This window comes from Acanthaster planci, linkage group LG19 (genome assembly GCF_054643075.1).
Source record: "Acanthaster planci isolate LZ-2023a linkage group LG19, COTS_SCS, whole genome shotgun sequence".
Taxonomy (NCBI): Eukaryota; Metazoa; Echinodermata; class Asteroidea; order Valvatida; family Acanthasteridae; genus Acanthaster; species Acanthaster planci.
The window spans coordinates 338,714-356,234 of record NC_141795.1 but is presented as its reverse complement, the minus strand read 5'-3'; the positions used below and the strand labels follow the sequence as shown (position 1 = coordinate 356,234).

Sequence of the window (17,521 nt, the reverse complement as noted above, 5' to 3'; positions counted from 1 at the left end):
GTGGGAACAGGACGGGTGAGACTGCTGAGGAGAGCCCTCCAACTCCACTGATGACATTGCTCGATCCACTTCTAGACAGAAGCTATCGGAACAAATTATTGCTTGTACTCTGACTATGCTAACAAACGTGGGCGGTATACACGTCAAGCCACAAACACAGGTGTTCAAAACAAGCTGTCCACAAGTCTAGGTAAACTCAGCATCATAGAATGCATTCGAATCGACTGGCTTACTTGCTGTCAAGGGCAAGACATGCCAGTAACAATTTGTTGAATGGCGAGAGTCAACATTCTGGCCTGCAGTGCACTATGGAAAGGCCAATTTTGAGAGATCTGAATAAACATATAAGACATGCGTGTACACATATTGTCAATTAGACACAGCGAGTTTGGCATTTCCGGAAAATTAGGTGGGCACTGCAACAGCCTGATTATTGGCATACATGTAGGTGGTGTTTAATGGGGGGAACTTGAGAAATTTCAAGATAACAGGCTCTGTCAGAAGACACAAACCAGAAGGAGACACAGAAGTGAATGCAATTTTACTAAACAGTATCTTTCAATGGTTTAAAACATAATGCATCTTGTGTATTTTCATCCCTGCTTGTGACTCAATGTGGCCGCTTGCAAGGATTGAAAGAAAACACCCCACCCCCCAAACAAACGCACCAAAAAAAAAAAAAGCCTTTAACCCCCCCCTAAAACCAAGCCCCATGCTACATGTACAAAGAATTTAAGGATGTTAAAACTGCTCTCAATAATACAGAACCTAGAATGATAAGTTACTCCATCAAAAAACACTGTGATAAACATGCACATATTTACTGAGGAGCACAAACATCCGAACTGGCATATCCCTCATTCCTTGCTTCAGGCAGCTCAGCCGTGCCCTGTATCTTACATCCATGGCCCACCTGCACACATCTCTCCCCCACACACATCTCAGAATAGACAGCAATGCCAAACTACCCCGCTGGTTTCATTGTCACAATTAACTTGAATGGCCTCGAGGCTTTCTACTATGGCTGTAGACATTACCTGAGAGACTCAAGGGCCCTGGAGCTTAAGCGCTCTTTTTCTTCTCCCTCTCTGTTTCTAGTCCTCTCCTGCATCCAAAATGTCACCAAAACATCTCAAAAGATTCCCAGTTTCTTAATGGCTTCTCATGCGTATACATGTACGCTTGGCAATGTCTACTTGGTTTGCAATAACATCATTTAAATACGAAATTAAGAAAAAGAAAATCAAAAATCAAAAACAAGAAAGAACACACCCGCAAAAACCGTCAGTGTTGGAACTTTGCAGGTGGAAAAGAGATTGGCACTGTTTCTTCAAACCTGCGAGTTGCGTATCTAGGGAAAATTTGAACATGTCATTAATAGATGAAATCACTATCCAAAATTCTAACGTAGGCCTACAGGCATATTCAGTGCCACTTGCATTCAAAGCGCTCTAATCACATATACACATAAATTAATGGGTTGCATTCTTCAGGACTGCAAGTGCTCGAAATACTGGTATTCTAGTTTTATCCACAAAAAACCATTCACTCTAGCTCTGGGGCATCAACTGAATGCTACTGGAGCTGATTGATGGGTGCCTGCATGAATATGCTACGGATTTGTGCAAAATTACACGTGCTCTCTTCAAGGCACGCGAACAAAAACATATGCACACCGCATGTTGCTCAAAGGCAGATTGTTGCATGAAAAAAGAACCCCCTCTTTGATCACACATGGAACCCACAGAGTCAACTGGACATAAAAATTCTGTGAGCCTGAATCCCCCAAAACAAACAAGGCCTTGCCAGAATGAAGAACCAATGGGCAGAATAACTGAAGGCAGTACAAAGAGGGAAAAAATGAGAGCCTCCATCGGCAAAGGGTATAAGAAGAGGCTCCTCTGTGGGTCTGAAGCAGCTCCCAAGATGAAACAGGGCTCCTGGGAGAATATTTTTCTCTATCGGGAGGTGATCTCTCCATCTCATTCTTGCCCACTGCGCCCCGACCCTTGGAGAAGGCACAGAGCCCAAGGCATGTCAAATGACTCATATGCCCCATGATTCATCCATTCTTGAATCTCCAAGATGCCGGCTTTCTCAATAAGACAGAATCCTACGGTAGTTTATTTCAGACAGCGGGAGGGCCTTTTTTGGCCCATTTTGTTAAAATGAGGGGCAGCAACAGAAAAGATTATACAGCTCCCCAGGGTAAAATAAAAAAAGACAATTATCTTCATGTAGCAGGTACACAGGATTCCTGACCAAACAAACTAAATCCCCAACCAATTGCTTTTTGATCAACCTTTTGAAGAAATGAAGTCCGAGGACTGCTTGAAGCCCTGTCAGACAGCAAACATGCGATTTACAAAACAAGAAGAAAAACCTGAAGAGATGAATGATGATGATTACGGCGGATGAATATTATTCATGGCTGGAAAGTCCTTGATGGATCCATGAAAGGGAGGATTAAGAATAAACTGTACATGTTGGAAATGAGGAGTGGTCGTAGAGATGGAAGATGGGAAAAAAGCTGCGCCAACCAGCAAAACTTGGGTTCCATTTTATGGCCCTGCCGAGCAAAAAACACTGCTCAGCATAGTCTTAGCCTAAGCAAAAAAAAATCAGCCGACAATCAGCCTCAGGTAAGATACCTTGCATGGCAATCTGGCCGGTGACCAGTGTCTGCAAAGAACATTTTTTTTGTGCTCAGACAATTTTTATGGTCAAGAGTGAAAGCCAATTTTAATATGCAAAGGATCTTAATAATGGTTGCTCAGGGTTCAAATGCCATGGGTCAGCTTGCCGTAACTGAAAAATCTTTGCTAAATAAAGAAAGAAGGCTGGTGAAAATTTGCGAGTGCATTTCTTTGGTTATCAAGAAAAATGTGTTCCCTTATATTGTACATGCCGCTGAGGCTTCAGTCGAAGCAGGGATTGTGTAATTTTTTTGGGCTTAACACTGTGGGGCCTAAACAGATCAGTGGTTGATAAGCTTCAATTTGTAACTGCTTGTTGTTGGCATGGATATGAAATTTTAACCAGTTCTTTTTACTGTATAGTTCTAAATGCATTAGTGTGAGATCACAGAGTATGCCAATATGCAAATCTTGGAACTAGAAAATTTACAGGATCTATCAGAAATGTGACAGAGTCTGAGGAATCATGGCAGATGCAGCCCAAATGGAAAAGCTACTGTGCACAACCATTTTGGCATCCTGTGTATTTATGGTGCTATATCGCTTAATTTACGATTTGTAAAGATCTGGTCTAATACATGTAGGCTACAATGACATTTAGTCAAATCTTTTTTTTTTTGGTTTTAATTAGAGGGAGAGCAGGGACTTGGGACTGTTTTCTCACAGACCACTACAATAAACTTTTCATGAGGGGGAGGGGGGACAAATGTGAGGGGACGGGGGAAGATTTGAAGGTTCAGGTTACACATGTTATCCACAACTCTATGTATGAAACTGCAATAGGACCAGCAGGCCCTATTAATCTTGTGAAGTCCATACTTGATGCATATCCAATTTGCTTGTCTTCACACTCTGTGACGACCTGTAAAATCAGCACAGCAGGCAGCTCAGCCAGCTGAATATATTTTCCCCCTGCAAGTACCAGTACGTGTTTACTTTATGCACACACATACTACATCAAATCTGACGCTCGCTATTTCAACAGATATATACACGTCAAATTTGACAGAGGCAATTCTAACGCTGGAATATCAGCGAGGCACTGGACCGTGTCAAAGTACAGGCTGATGGAGATGGAATGTGTAAATCTCCTGAAAGTATTGCCTGGCGTTGCAGAGATGACAAGATGCGATATTACCACAGGGAAAATCCATATCTTCTATACCTCTGTTGACAGAGCCTTTGAATTTCCCAAGTTTTCAATTTTTAATTTCTTTTCAAAAGAAAAAATTAGGTCGCTGTATGATCGCCATCATGAGACAACATGTGCTTCAGTATTCTTCAGCATTTCCTGGGGCAGTTGTTATCATGAGCTGGCTTATTTTAAACACTTCTGGCTTTGCTATTATACTCTCCAGCTTAAATATCCATTTCTTGGTTAAAATTATAATCAACCACGTTTCAACCTCATCTTAACCGTGTCCGTTATGTCTTCATAGGAACAACCATTTTTGATATGTGCTAACTGAGACTTAACTGACAAGTAGCATGGTCAAATCATGTGACTGCATATGACGCTCCCTGTTTTAACCAAAAAAAAATGACATTTGAACTGATATTACCCCTATGTGTGTGTGTGTTGTGATCTTGGGCTTGGAACAGTCTCATAGTTTGGGCATAAGTGACGTCTTAGCTGTGCGTGTTTGATCCAAGGTGCATATGGGTGATTCACAATACAGCGCGCCACCTACAGGTAGAGTTTGTCCCAGACAGGCCATGATTAAGAGTACTTCATACCTAATGTGGGGACATTTGACTGAGTGAGGCATTCCTTGCACCACACAGAACCATCACTCTGACAAGCTAACACCCATTTGCAATAAGCCATTTCAAATTTTCAACCAAGATAAATAGACATTTGGAAAAATTGAAGTTTTCCTCAAACAGACAATTTATCCCATAATGCACTGCAAAAAGCCTCCCCATGACAACCTCTTGGTGGCACACTGCATTGTGAATCGCTCATATTGCATGTACCAAATTCCACTGGACCTGTTGTGGCTATTGCTTATATGTGACCTGTCACCACAAAATGAGCTGAACGTTGGAATTTTACAAAACTGATATATTGGTGTTTTTTTAGTTCAGCAGAAAAAGAGCTCTCCAATGGCATGTACATGGAACACTTTGGGTAGAAGTATCAGGTGACAATGTGACATTATTCTGGCAGCTTTGCGTCTTTGTTCCCGACATTGTTTCAACAATTCAGGCCAGGCATGCATACTGCTATTGTCAAAACTGCTGTGAAAATGACATTTTTAACTCTTTGATCTCACAAAATAATTGGAATTAAATAGGAGACGGGTTAGTCTTTCCAAATATTACAAAATTCCCAAATTAACCTCCACTTTAATATGATTTTGAACCTTCAAAATAGGAAAGAGCGGATGCGAGTTTACGCTCATTTTGTCGTGACGGGTCACATATGTATGTGGCTCCTGAAAGTATTCTATAGCTGCCCACCCAAACCACACACATGCACACAAACCACTTTTTTTTGGGGGGGGGCTAATCTCTTTCTGGTAAGCAATTTCTTTTTTCCCTACTTAGCAAATTTCTGAATTAGGCCATGCCTCAAATATGCTGGCTGGTTACAATCAACAGCGATATGCTTGTACTACTGAACGTATTCCAAGTACTGTACACCGTCTTCCACAGCCTGCACAAGACCACTTCTCAAGCAACGTTCCAAATTAAACAGTGTTGAACATTCTGGACATCATAAACACCCACTTTGATCTTCAACTTCATCTACAGAGCTGGGTTACACAAGGACAGATGCTGTGCTGATAAAAAAAAAAGGAAAAAAAAAAAAAGAACAAGTAATTCTTCCCATCGGCACCAAAAAATATCGATCAGGTGAAAATGGATGAGAGTGACTACTTTCGGCATCAATATGGGGTATGGATTCGCATTACACGGCATCCATGATAATTGGAGTTTAACTCAATTTATTCCCTCGAGGCTATGCTTTGATTTGCTTTCATCGATTCAATGTTTATTCTAATTGCAGCAATTAAAAGAGCTTCCCTCATGGGCCGTGGGGGGCAGCTAAGAAGATCAGACTCAATATAATCAAAATGCAATTTCAGCTGGCATGGTCATTACAATTCAAATGATAACATCAGGGAGTAACAGTAGTAGAATGTCATTAATATCTGAATGCTTTTCTGAAGAGACAAGGGTGTAGCTTGAGGAAAATATTGGAAAACTTAATTGGAAATGCTTTGAAGAAATGGGCTAGAATTTGGGTTACTCTTTGGGGACACAAATACCACCCCTGCATCTTTCATATACATGTACAATTTTTAGATTTGTTGATTTTGTATTTCATTAAGAGCAATAATAACCCATAATCCATGGAGCGGCCCAAGATGCCCCTCAGTAATGTCTGGCACACATTCCCACACACACTTTCAAATTCCATTTCCAAGCTGGCACCCACGTTTTACAAACTTTCTGAAATGACATTTCAAGTTCCAAAGGTTGGGGAAGAACTGAAGTACAAACATCTACAAAAAGTTCTACCAAGGTACCTTCCACAAAATGTGAGAAAGTGGAATACAGATGCATGCTTTTCCTCCTCTCTTCCTACATGTATAACTCTCGAACACACAAAAGCCGATACACACGTAGTATGTATATATGTTAGCTTCAGTCACCCACGCTGCATGCGATTCTGGCGCAAACACATCGGCCTCTCTCCCCCAGGCCGGTCTCATCTTTTATTCCATGTGCATTAAAGCAGATCCCTGCTGAGGGTCCTCAGATTCTAAACCGACCACTTGAAGATGTCCGCTGCGTGCAACGCCCGTGGTGATCTGCATACATCGTCCAACCCCCCCAACAGTCCCCAGATGCGGACGAGGAGAAAATAAACAATCAGCCGTCTCCCCATCTTGTCTCAGTCCCTCTGCGATGTTCTGTAACTACAGAGATTCTTAACTTGAAGATTTCTTAACAAGAAAGCATCAAGGTGTTGTTCTTTATCAGTGTTTGTCAGTCTGATTGACAGAGATCAGGGCAAGCAGCAGCAATGCAGGAACGATCACGGCAGCGGAAACCTAGAAAAGAACATAAAAGGTGTACAGCGAAGCAATACAGGGCACTACAAGTGCAGAAAAGAACACAGTTGAGCGGAAAAGACAAAGAAGCAGAGAGCACAGTCGGCCATGATGTAGCACAAAGCATCTAGCTCAGAACAAAGTCAAGCAGACATAAGCAGTTCCAAGAGAACAGAATAAAACAGAGCAGAGCAGCAAAGAGCTGGGTAGAGTAGGGGTGAATGGACTGACCAAAACTGAATAGAATGGAGCAAGGCAGAGCTGACGAGAGAGAACAGAGCAGAGAGACCTGAGCACAAAAGAGAAGACCAGTTAAAGGCAGAGTCAATTTAAACAACAATATTTGAATATTTGACCTTCCATTCTCCCATGAAAGCAGAAACAAAATTCATTTCTACAAAAAGTGAAACAAAGAGAAAAATTTGATGGAAAAGTAATTTTTAGAGACACACATTCAGCTGCCCACTTCAGCGCACACCTTGAAATATGCTCTTAGAATGTACTGTAATTTTGAGACCAAATCGTTGATTTTTCCCATTTTTATGAAACAGACACTGACCTCAAAACATTCAATATAGAAAATTAATATTTGAACACTTACAAATATTAATAAAGTTGGGAGAAGACAGCAAGCACAAGAGAGAGCAGAGAAGTAATATTTACAGCAAAGTACGGCAATGCCACAATGAAAAGTACAGTGGGGAGATAAGGAGATACCAGGGCTTTGCCATCCTTGGTGCTGACTTAATGTCAAGGGTTGGGAGACCTCCTCAAGATGAAATGCCCTGCGTGTATATGTATTGATTCTCTGTGCCATTAGCAACCCATTAGAAATGCCATCCAAAGTGCAGACAACTTTGGGCAGAAAATACAGCACACTGTTAAAGTCACTTTGAGGAAACTGTCAGAAAAAGACTGCAGAAATAGCTGTCATCAATTCATGAATTCTTTAAAAGGCAAGGTAAACAAAAAAAAGAGGGTTTGTGCTAGTTCTACTTTGAAAACCATGGAGTGCAAAATGAAAGAGGGATGCTTGAGATTAGCGACATGCCATCCATTTTTAAAAGTGTAATATCTTTCAGTAGTCGGTGATGCTTTCTTTCCCATGTTTGATCAGTTGATAAAGCACCAGTATGGTGTTCCAGAGGTCGCAGGTTCAAACCCTCTCACCAGTCAAAATCTTTGTTCATCTTTACAGTTATATGCAAGCACCTGGTCAGTTTCCCTCGTTTATTTGATAAAATACTTGCGCAACTTCACGGTCACTACGATTCTAAGAGTCTTTCTGCCAAGGATCTCATCTTTTGCCTGTCTGATTTCTAGTTTGAAGTTGTAGGGTGATACTTGTAAAAATTCTTTTTCAACCAGGGATTGCATTCAAGGCTCTATGCAGTTTACAGTCAGTCCAAAAGTGGACACTTGACACGTTTCACAGACTCTCAGCACACATACATGTACATGAAGGAACTTCCAACAAACTTGGAACTGAGCCTATCTCGCATCAACAAGTCTCCCTTTAAGGCTCGGCAGTTGAATTTGACAGAGTTAATAAAACAGTCAGGCTCTCCGCTTACGAGCACTCACTCCAAATTACATTTGTGGGGAAAATGATGTTTCCACACAGACACATTATCTGACAGAAGGTTGTTGACGGCATAACATTCAGACTTTAATAAAAAAAAAAGAGACCAAAATTTATTGACTGCAAAAAATGATGTCTTGGTCCAGAACTCATAACCACGAGCTGAACACAAGCACTGATTTAACCCCCTCCTTTGAGTGGGCGGCTGTACATATGTATGTAGAATATTCCCATTATCCCAGTGGGAAACTTGTATCTAGGCAACTTGTCAGACAAGGGAATGGCATGACAACCTGGGATGGAATGCCTTGAGACATCCCTCCCCCCCTCATAGTCCCTGATCAATTTTTATGGTCTCTGATTTTTCTGTTTGTCCATAATTACGAATCGCTGGGCTAGTGTGGGCTGACTCTAATACGGTCAGGATGCACATAGGGGCAAAACAGCAGCACATGCATGTACACGCAGATATGGGGGGGCCTTCTGTGGGTAATTTTAGGCCTGATTCGGTGGATCACCTGCAAAATCTGCTAGGCAAGACAGGGAGAAATTCCCCTTGTTTGTAATGGACACTCATTACAGGTGGCACTACATGAAATTCTATCAAGGCTTTGCACCCCTTCATTAATTTGGGATCAATGCCAATTCTGTGCAGAAGACTTCATAACTGTGTTCAACACTGAACTGCCCAAGGGAAACAAAACAGGAAATCACTAATATGAGGGAATGCAGACATTCTATTGTTATCTTTAATTGCATGTAATTATTTCCGGCCTAAAATTAAACGCAAAGTTGAGCAAAAAAGCCCCTCAAACAAACCTAAATAAAAAAGAAAGAAAGAAAAAAACAAAAACAAAAACTGCTGCATCTCGTATGTGTCTGTACAAACCTCTCTCATCTCGCAAGTGTCTCTACAAACCTCTCTAAAGTCTGTTCCTCCCTGGAATTGCCTGAGCTTTGAACTCGTGCTAACTCAAGCCGGAGTTGGCCCATCTCTCGACAGCCTCTGCGGCTGCTGCCCAGAGTTGACTTCCGGGAACTATGATCAGCAACTGCCGAGAGCTCATTTCATTACAAAGTAAAGTGGAGCCACAACCCTGATTTAAGTGGTTTTCCGATTCACGCAGGCAGCATTTTTATCCTTCTGTAGAAACTGATTTTGGTCAAATCAAATCTCTGATGGATACACCAGGTTTTAGCACAAGAGAAACCAGCAAGTGTCTGCACTTTTTTTTTTACCATGTGAGGCACTGAACCTCACAAATTGTACTCCTGAGATTATGCATGTCATGGCGTACTGTGTCTCTTGAGGTGTCCCTTAACCTCACACTGCACATTACATGTAAGTGCACCTGTAGTGCTTGGCACACAACTGATTTCTGAGAGTAAAAAATAAAATCCAAATGTCTTGATCTGATGTGTAACCAGCTGAAGATTCAAGCATTTGATGCCAATGTATCTCAAGTGGCTGGGTAAGGTGTTCAAATGTTGCAGAAGATCCCAAATGTGTTAGCTCTTCCACTCTTCCGAATGACGTTCACATGGCTGAAACCTGGCATAAAATCGATATTAATCAACCATTCCCATTAGATGTTCCTCCACGTGCTCATAAAATAAGTGCACATACTGTGCACTGTTTATACTTGAATTTATGTACCTGTATGTAACCACTCACAAATTGTCACTGCTCCTTGCAACTCAGAATGCCCGAAATCTTATCCTCTTAAAAGGCAATAAAAATGGAGATTGGGAAATCTTTCCCTCGCCTATTTCCCTAAAAAAATTCTTGTATTTGAACATTTTGGCAAATGTTGAAGTGTAGCTGCAATAAGTCTTCTCAGATTCGATTTTTCTGGATCTTTTTACTCTTTTTCAACGTATGAAAACTCTTTTACATTCCAACATGGTTAAATGCATTGAAAGTGCACTTTTTTAAACACTCAATGGGTAGGCTGCAATCAATCTGTTCTAATACAAACCTTGGTGTCTCAGTTAATCTTATTTTCAACTTTTGTTTCATTAGTTCAACAGGTATTTTATTGCCTTTTTATTTTTATTCTAACAAGTATTTTGAGCAAAAATGTGATATCACTCAATATTATGCAGACTCCATAAAGACTAATGAAAGCCATGTTTGATTCAATATTTCGTTCTTTATTCAGAACATCTTCAGGAAGATAAAGAACGAAATATTGAATCAAACATGGCTTTCATTAGTCTTTATGGAGTCTGCATAATATTGAGTTATCTGAATATTATGAGTGGATCACCTACTGGTTTTTATGTGATATCACTTCAGGAAGAAAGCCGAAATGTTACATTGATTTGTATAGAGCAAAGTCCTGCATTTTTGTAGATGCTGCTGGACTAATTTTGTTTTGGCTGATTCACTGTTGTTTATGTGCACAGCAATAAGCAAGCATCAACACCTTTCTCAGGAAAGTTTTCAATAAAAAGTTGCTGGGTTCCTAATTTTAACAGAAAAACCTGTGCACTGAACTAGAAGTGTTTTCAAATGAGTGGATTCGGCTTAGACTTTGGTTTCGCTGGTTCCAGCCATTTGAAGCAGTGTACGAAACCACATGTTCAAGCTCTGACTGGAACCAGAGAAACTGAAGTCTATGCCAAATCCACTCGTTTCGAAAATGCCTTAAGTCTTCAATGTGACATCATGGCAACAGAGCCCTCAGTTGTCCAGGAAAGCATGGATAATTTTAAGTGTTTAAAAAAGTGCTCTTTTCAGTACATTTAACCAAAGACAAGTGTAAAAGAGAGTTTTCATACATTGAAAAAGAGTAAAAAGTTGCAGAAAAGATGTGTCCAAAAAAATTTCACTACAGCTACACTTTCAAATTATCCGTGCTCTCCTAGACAACTGAGGGTGCCGTTGCTGTAATGTCATCCAGGGAAGACGTACATGTACATTATTCAAAAACAGTTAAGGACCACTTTTTTCTTAACTTGTAGTTTTTTCCCAGCGATGAGTGGGATCTACATGTAGGTCTTTTTACTTTTGTTTCAAAACATCAAATGCACATTTTCAGCGCTGTAAAATATCTCGAATAAAAAAGTATACACAAAATAAAAAGAGGTCCTTAACTTTTTGTGAGTAGTGTAGTTCAGTGCATCTGTTTTTCTGTTCAATTCATGAACCCAAAATTTACTTCCAGAAAACAGTTTTGAGATAGTGATCGATGTTTGCTAATTGCTATGCGCAAAAAGAACAATGAAGAGAATGTGTCGTCCGGCAAAATCTACAAAAATGCAGAACTCTTCTGTGTATAAACCAATATTTGTTTTAAGGCTTTCTTCGTGAGATGACTTTATAGCTTTGCTCATGATGACTGGAAATACTCATCAGCATAAAGACCAAGAAAGCAGTAAAACACCTTTCAAATAATGAAACAAAGTTCAAAGTATGGTTAACTGAGACAAAAAGGTGCATTTTGAAGAGTTGCGTTGATTACAGCAACTCTTTGAGAGACGTTCATTATTTTTCTTTCCAGGTGGCTTGGGTTGGGAATGGAGACCAGTTGTCATGGATCATACCAACATAATAAAGGCCAGGTTATGCTTTGCACAAATGTACACACACACTATGAACAATGAGGAATGAATAAGACGACATTACACCTTTGAAAAATTGGCAATGCAAATTTTTACACTAGTGCTACAATGGGCGATTCCTCTTTGAAAACATTTTGAATCTCTATAATATTGTCAATGTAGTTATTACATGTAGGACAGGTTACCAGTCTAACTTAGCCTCCTTCCATCATTTGCAGTCATCTTCAGTGTGACTGAGATTTGGTGAAAATCCCAACAGATATAAACAGATTAAATTCTAACCCTTAGAATCTAACCTGGCCCAGATACAAAAAAAACTGAGCTACTGGATTAAAAAAACTCTCCTGACCTACACTTGTATACGTGTATGTGCCTGTTTTGTTCTGTTCATCTTTATAATTTTGTTGATCTTTATAATTATGTGTAAGCACCTAGTCAGTTTCCCTATATACAGTTGTAATTTGATTTATGATTCATGATTTTTGTCATTGCAAAGATTAAGTTCAATCAATCAATCAATACCTCAAACAGAAAGACAACACACAGAATTTTCACTAAACTTGATCAGTATCTATTTCCTGCCATGACTTGTACCATTTGTGGGTCCAAACATAGGACAACCAAACACCACTGCAACTTTGAAACTGTTTATCATAACTGCACCACTTAGGCAACTCCATTTTGAGGCAATCAGGCTCAAAATGGTAGCGTTCAATAACGTTGTTGATGTTGAGTACTACAAGGTAATATTAACATAAAGACCACACAAGAAATGTTACCCAACTGAGGCAGAATGAAAATTTCATTATAGAAGAGTGCCCTCTCTTGTCACTCTATATCCAGTCCCATCCACATTGTACAAGTTTCCTTTGCTATCAGATGATATTCTGAAAGCCTCCTGTTTTTGCAGCGCTGGTGCTTAAAATTTTTGTGGGGGGGCCGGGAATAAAAATTTTTAGTTCCATTTTTCCAGCCTTGGTTCTACTGCATAATTTGTGGTCCCCCTCCCAATTAAACTAGGTCAAGCAGTGACTGTTCAAACCAACATGTCCCCCTCAGGACTGCAAGGAAATAAAGGACTATACCTGCTCATTTTTGTTGACATTTATGTTGACAGGATAAGAAGAAACCCCATATTGTAGGTTTATAAACTTCAGCCTAAATTTACGGCCAGGAGAGAAAGGCAACTTCGTTATTGCTGCCCCAGGCTGATTGAGTTCAGCTGTGAAGTAATTATCATTGCATGGAGTTTTCTGCAGGTGTTACGAAAACATTACACATCCGCCCGGTGTCTCACACATGCCTCTGAGTAACGGGGAAAAAAATGCTGGCAATTTCTGCAGTCTAGCCTCTCTCAAAGGGAAAAAATGCAATATTGGATGGCATATATGCAAAGAGCAGAGTTCTTTATTTGGATTTTCAGCCAACGTACTGAGGTACATCCCATTAGTGATTCATTGTTTGCTGTAAATCTGATCTGTGCGTGGCAACACTAAATGCAATTTCGACTAAAAAGGCTCTTAACCCACCCCCCCGCGATATTTTTGCTGTGGAATGAGGTTTCAGAACCCTGGGAATCCTCAATTCCAGCTTAGTGATAGTCATTCATCCATTCCACTTGAAGCCAGCAACCGCGCAGGATTCTGGGGCAGAACGGAAGAACAAAATCCGAGGGTGGTAGGGTTAAAGTGCAATGCAGGAGGCAATTAGCAGACTCCGTCAGTCTGAACTTCTGACATCACGGAAACCAATAGAGATACATGGACATACGTGTAATAGCAAGAAAAACGAAACAAAACATGTATGTACGTGCACATGTATCAAGCCATACATATTCAACTATAAAGAATGGCCACATTTAAAAGGTGTACATGTGCTTACATGTGTTTTCTCTACTGCTACATTTGCTCCCTATGAAACAAACTAAATGAATAAGCCATCTGCGAATTAAATTTGAATAAAATCTGGTGCACTAAGTTATCTGACTGCACGTAAACATAACAATTTGAATTCCCCAGACTTAAGACACTGTTGCTATACCTCGTGATTCGGGTCAAGCTTTTGCAGAGCAACCACCATCTCTGGAATGGACTGGTTCCTTATCCATTGAGAACAGTGTATTGTTTCAAGGCATCTCTTATGTAACTAAGCAAAAGCTTGCCCCGAATCACAAGGTATAGCAACAGTGGTTTTAGTAAGGAGAATTCAAGTTGATGCATCTATGTTCATGTGAATTTAAAGAACTCAGTGTACCAGGATCTGGGTCAAAGTTAACCCGCAAAAGGCTTATTTGAAAGAGAAATTAAAACCCATCCACTGAACCCAAAGAGAATGAGTCGACATAAGGAAACTCCAAAAAATAAACTCAACAAACAGCAAACACAATGCCATACAGGTTAAATTTTCCTTCCAAATTAACCCCAAGAGGATAATTTTATAAAGGGCGAATGGAATTAGTGCAGTCTGCAACTTTTATTTTACAGCTTTCAGTGTTACATTAGACCTCATATCAAAACATCCACTAATCACTCATTTTAAAGTGCAATACGCCAATATACTTAAAACTGGCTTTGTGCGTTTGATGTTGCAAGAATAACTGATTGCACAGTACAACGAAAGGGGCACACCACCCAAGGGAAAACCAGACACAAACACAAAACCAAAAAAACATCCAAATGAAAAGATTCTATGGAAGTTGTTTGTGTGCTCCTTACCAGAAAGAATGGGCCTTGTGATATCCGATGAGCATCACTGATCTCACGCAGTCGTAATGCTCCCATCTCGTGGTCATTGGTGGCAATGTCACCTGGACCACAGTACATGTCAACAAGCTAAGGAAGGCAAAAAAGAGTAACCTGACTATGAGCAACAGGCAATCTCAGAAAAATAGATGAGCTTCAGGCAGAACTGTAACTGTCAAGCCTGATTGACACTTGTGCACTGCTGATTTGACTTTTTCTCATGGGTGTTATACCCCACACCAAGTGACAGGCTTCAGTCAACATTGTATTGTTACATGTAATTCAAAATTGGCAACATACACTTCCCAAACTGGACCTACAATGTAGCTGCATCTGTACCCATAGGCAAGCTTATGGACAGAGCCCTCACGTACATGTATCAAGTGATATCCTGCCTGCATTACTTTGATTGGATTTACAATGTATTCATTTTCAAAGCCAGTTAGCACTTGTCTCTTCCCTTTGAACCAAAAAATCTTTGTGGTACCCATGCTTATTCCACAGAGCCAGTTTCACACAATTCCATTGAACTTCAAGTGCAGTCCTTGTGTTATTAGATCTGACATACCATGTACATACATATGTATAATGTCAACTCCAACAGCTTTTAAAATCTCATCAATCCCAGATTCTTCAAAATCCATTAGATGTGGAGGATTCTGCAGGATTGAGGAAGGTACAACCCAGCCCCTATCACCTGACATGGGGCTTGATGTTCCTAAGAGGTTGAAATGTAAAGAATATATCACCAAGCTCTTGCACACTAGAGGACCTTGGAGGACTTAGGAAAGTACTGAGAAAGAATAATAGGGCAGTGGGGTTAAATGGGTATGATACACTTTTTCATTTCTTTTTTGTTGTAAACACTGACGCTGATCCACTATGCACTATTTCTCGAAGTCGTCTTGAATTCATCCCACTCCGTCACTGTGTCCTTCTTCAAAAAAAAAATATATCTATGGCACATTTGCTAATTTTGCTGTCCTGGTCACAGAATTGCAAAACTCATGTCGGCCCCACGCCTAAGGTCTTGAACCCCTCAACTGCAGAGACTGGCTGTGAATTCTAACAAATTATGGAGCCAAACTCTGTGATGAGGAGGACCCCATCAAAAACCTGTTCTGATACTTTGTTCTGGCACCGTCGATGCCATCAAGCCAAGTTGTTTTCTTTCCTTGAAGTCACGGCCCTGACAAGTATAACAGTGTCTACTGCATGCAGCACCCACAACGCTTATTACAAGTAATCTGGGCCATCAAACGTGACTGTCAGGTAGGCTGGGCTTCGGAAGACGGCGGTATGCCTGGGGGAATCTAGTAGATTTCCTCCATTTGCGACCGAGACCGAGACGCTGTCAATTCTTCTCACCTGGAAATCCAGTCCATACTCCTGACAGTGCCGTTGGAGCTCTGGAACAGCATCACGAAGCAAGGCATGCCTCTCTTGCTCAGTATCTGTGCAGAGGAAATAAAGGTTGAGGGGGAGAGAGAGACAGGAGATGAATAGAATTCTAGTTCCATCAAATCTGTTCCAAAATTGATGCATCTGGGGTTATGTCTGGGAGAGAGAATTTGCCAGCCTGGCTGGCACCTTCTCACAGATCTGTCAAGCGTCACGTCCCCTCTGAGTGATTCTTCCCCACACTCTTGTCCCAACGCTTGCACTGTAATTTGGGGATGCGATCTCTTACAAAGTCACTGACAAATCAGACGTAACCACAGAGATGGATGTACCAGGAGGTTGAGCAGCAGAACTGTATTCACTGCTTTACAGGTTCAAATCCCATCATCAATTTGTCTGAAGTAATGCATGTGTGGCTCTGCAATAAATAATAGACCCATACATGTATGGCAGTGGCACCTGCGGACAAAATTCATGATGAAATACCCCTCAAAAAAAGAAACAGAGCCTTTATCTGTACGAACATGAAAGTTGCAAAACTATGACCTTTAACATTCCTCTTGTAAAGTATGTACATAAACATTTGAAACCAAAACAGAAAAACACACTAGTTCAATGCTGTGAAACTCACTACATGTAAATTCTGAACAGTGAAAACAGGTATTAGTCAAACTACATGTAATTATGAAGTTGTCAAATGCCTCAACAGGAGAAACGGAGCAAAATACAACATCACACAAGACCAGTACAGTGTGAGCCCGCAAGTACCCTGTAAGGAGCTGTCTCCAATTCCAGATGGTGCTGGGATGAGTGTGGTCAGATTCTACAAACGATTGTGGGGGGGGGGAAGGATGGATGATTTTGTACACCATTGCTCTGCTTTTCTGTTGGTTTCCAAGCATAACAGGCAACAGCCAATATTTGAACTGTGGCGCTTGGAATCTCACAGGTTCAATGGTCTTTGTCCTCCTAAGACAACACTGCTATGACCAATGATGCTCTGAATAAACTTTCAACCTTTGGACCTCCCAGTTCTAGACGGAACGCTCGGAGAGAAAAGAAAAAAAATGTCCCAAAACAATTCCTTGGTAATCTATCTTCATTACTCAGGCAGCCCAATCACTATCGTTGTTCTCCTGTTATTTTTGAGCAAAGTTTAATATCTTGAAGTACATATTCATTAACCAGATGTAGCAAAAATTGGAGCTTCATAGTTTTAAGCGACTCATGCTTCGACTTGATCCACTAGAACCTGAGACACCAGAAGCCAATATGGTGTGCTGATAATGTTTGTGGCTATTAAAGACTCTACAAAACTGTTCAGGTTAAAACATTGACAGATTTTTCGATGAAATGAGCTCTGCTACAAGTGTCTCATGAAGTATAATTTCACCCTCTGAAACAATCCGCACAAAGATACAACATATCATATGTTTCTTGGGAAATCTTCTCAACGTCCTAACTGTTTAA

At 40.6% G+C, this 17,521-nt stretch overlaps 1 protein-coding gene across 8 annotated transcripts in view; it reads right to left on the bottom strand.

Moving 5' to 3' along the window:
* The window catches only part of LOC110989370 (NACHT domain- and WD repeat-containing protein 1-like), a 129,817-nt gene that overhangs the window by 32,341 nt on the left and 79,955 nt on the right, over positions 1 to 17,521 (bottom strand). For all 8 annotated transcript variants that reach the window (XM_022255675.2, XM_022254109.2, XM_022256274.2 and 5 more), the window contains 2 exons: positions 16,019 to 16,104; positions 14,624 to 14,740 (listed from right to left, as the gene is read on the bottom strand). In XM_022255675.2, coding sequence (XP_022111367.2) covers positions 14,624 to 14,740; positions 16,019 to 16,104 — 203 coding nt within the window. The remainder of the gene's footprint in view (positions 1 to 14,623; positions 14,741 to 16,018; positions 16,105 to 17,521) is intronic.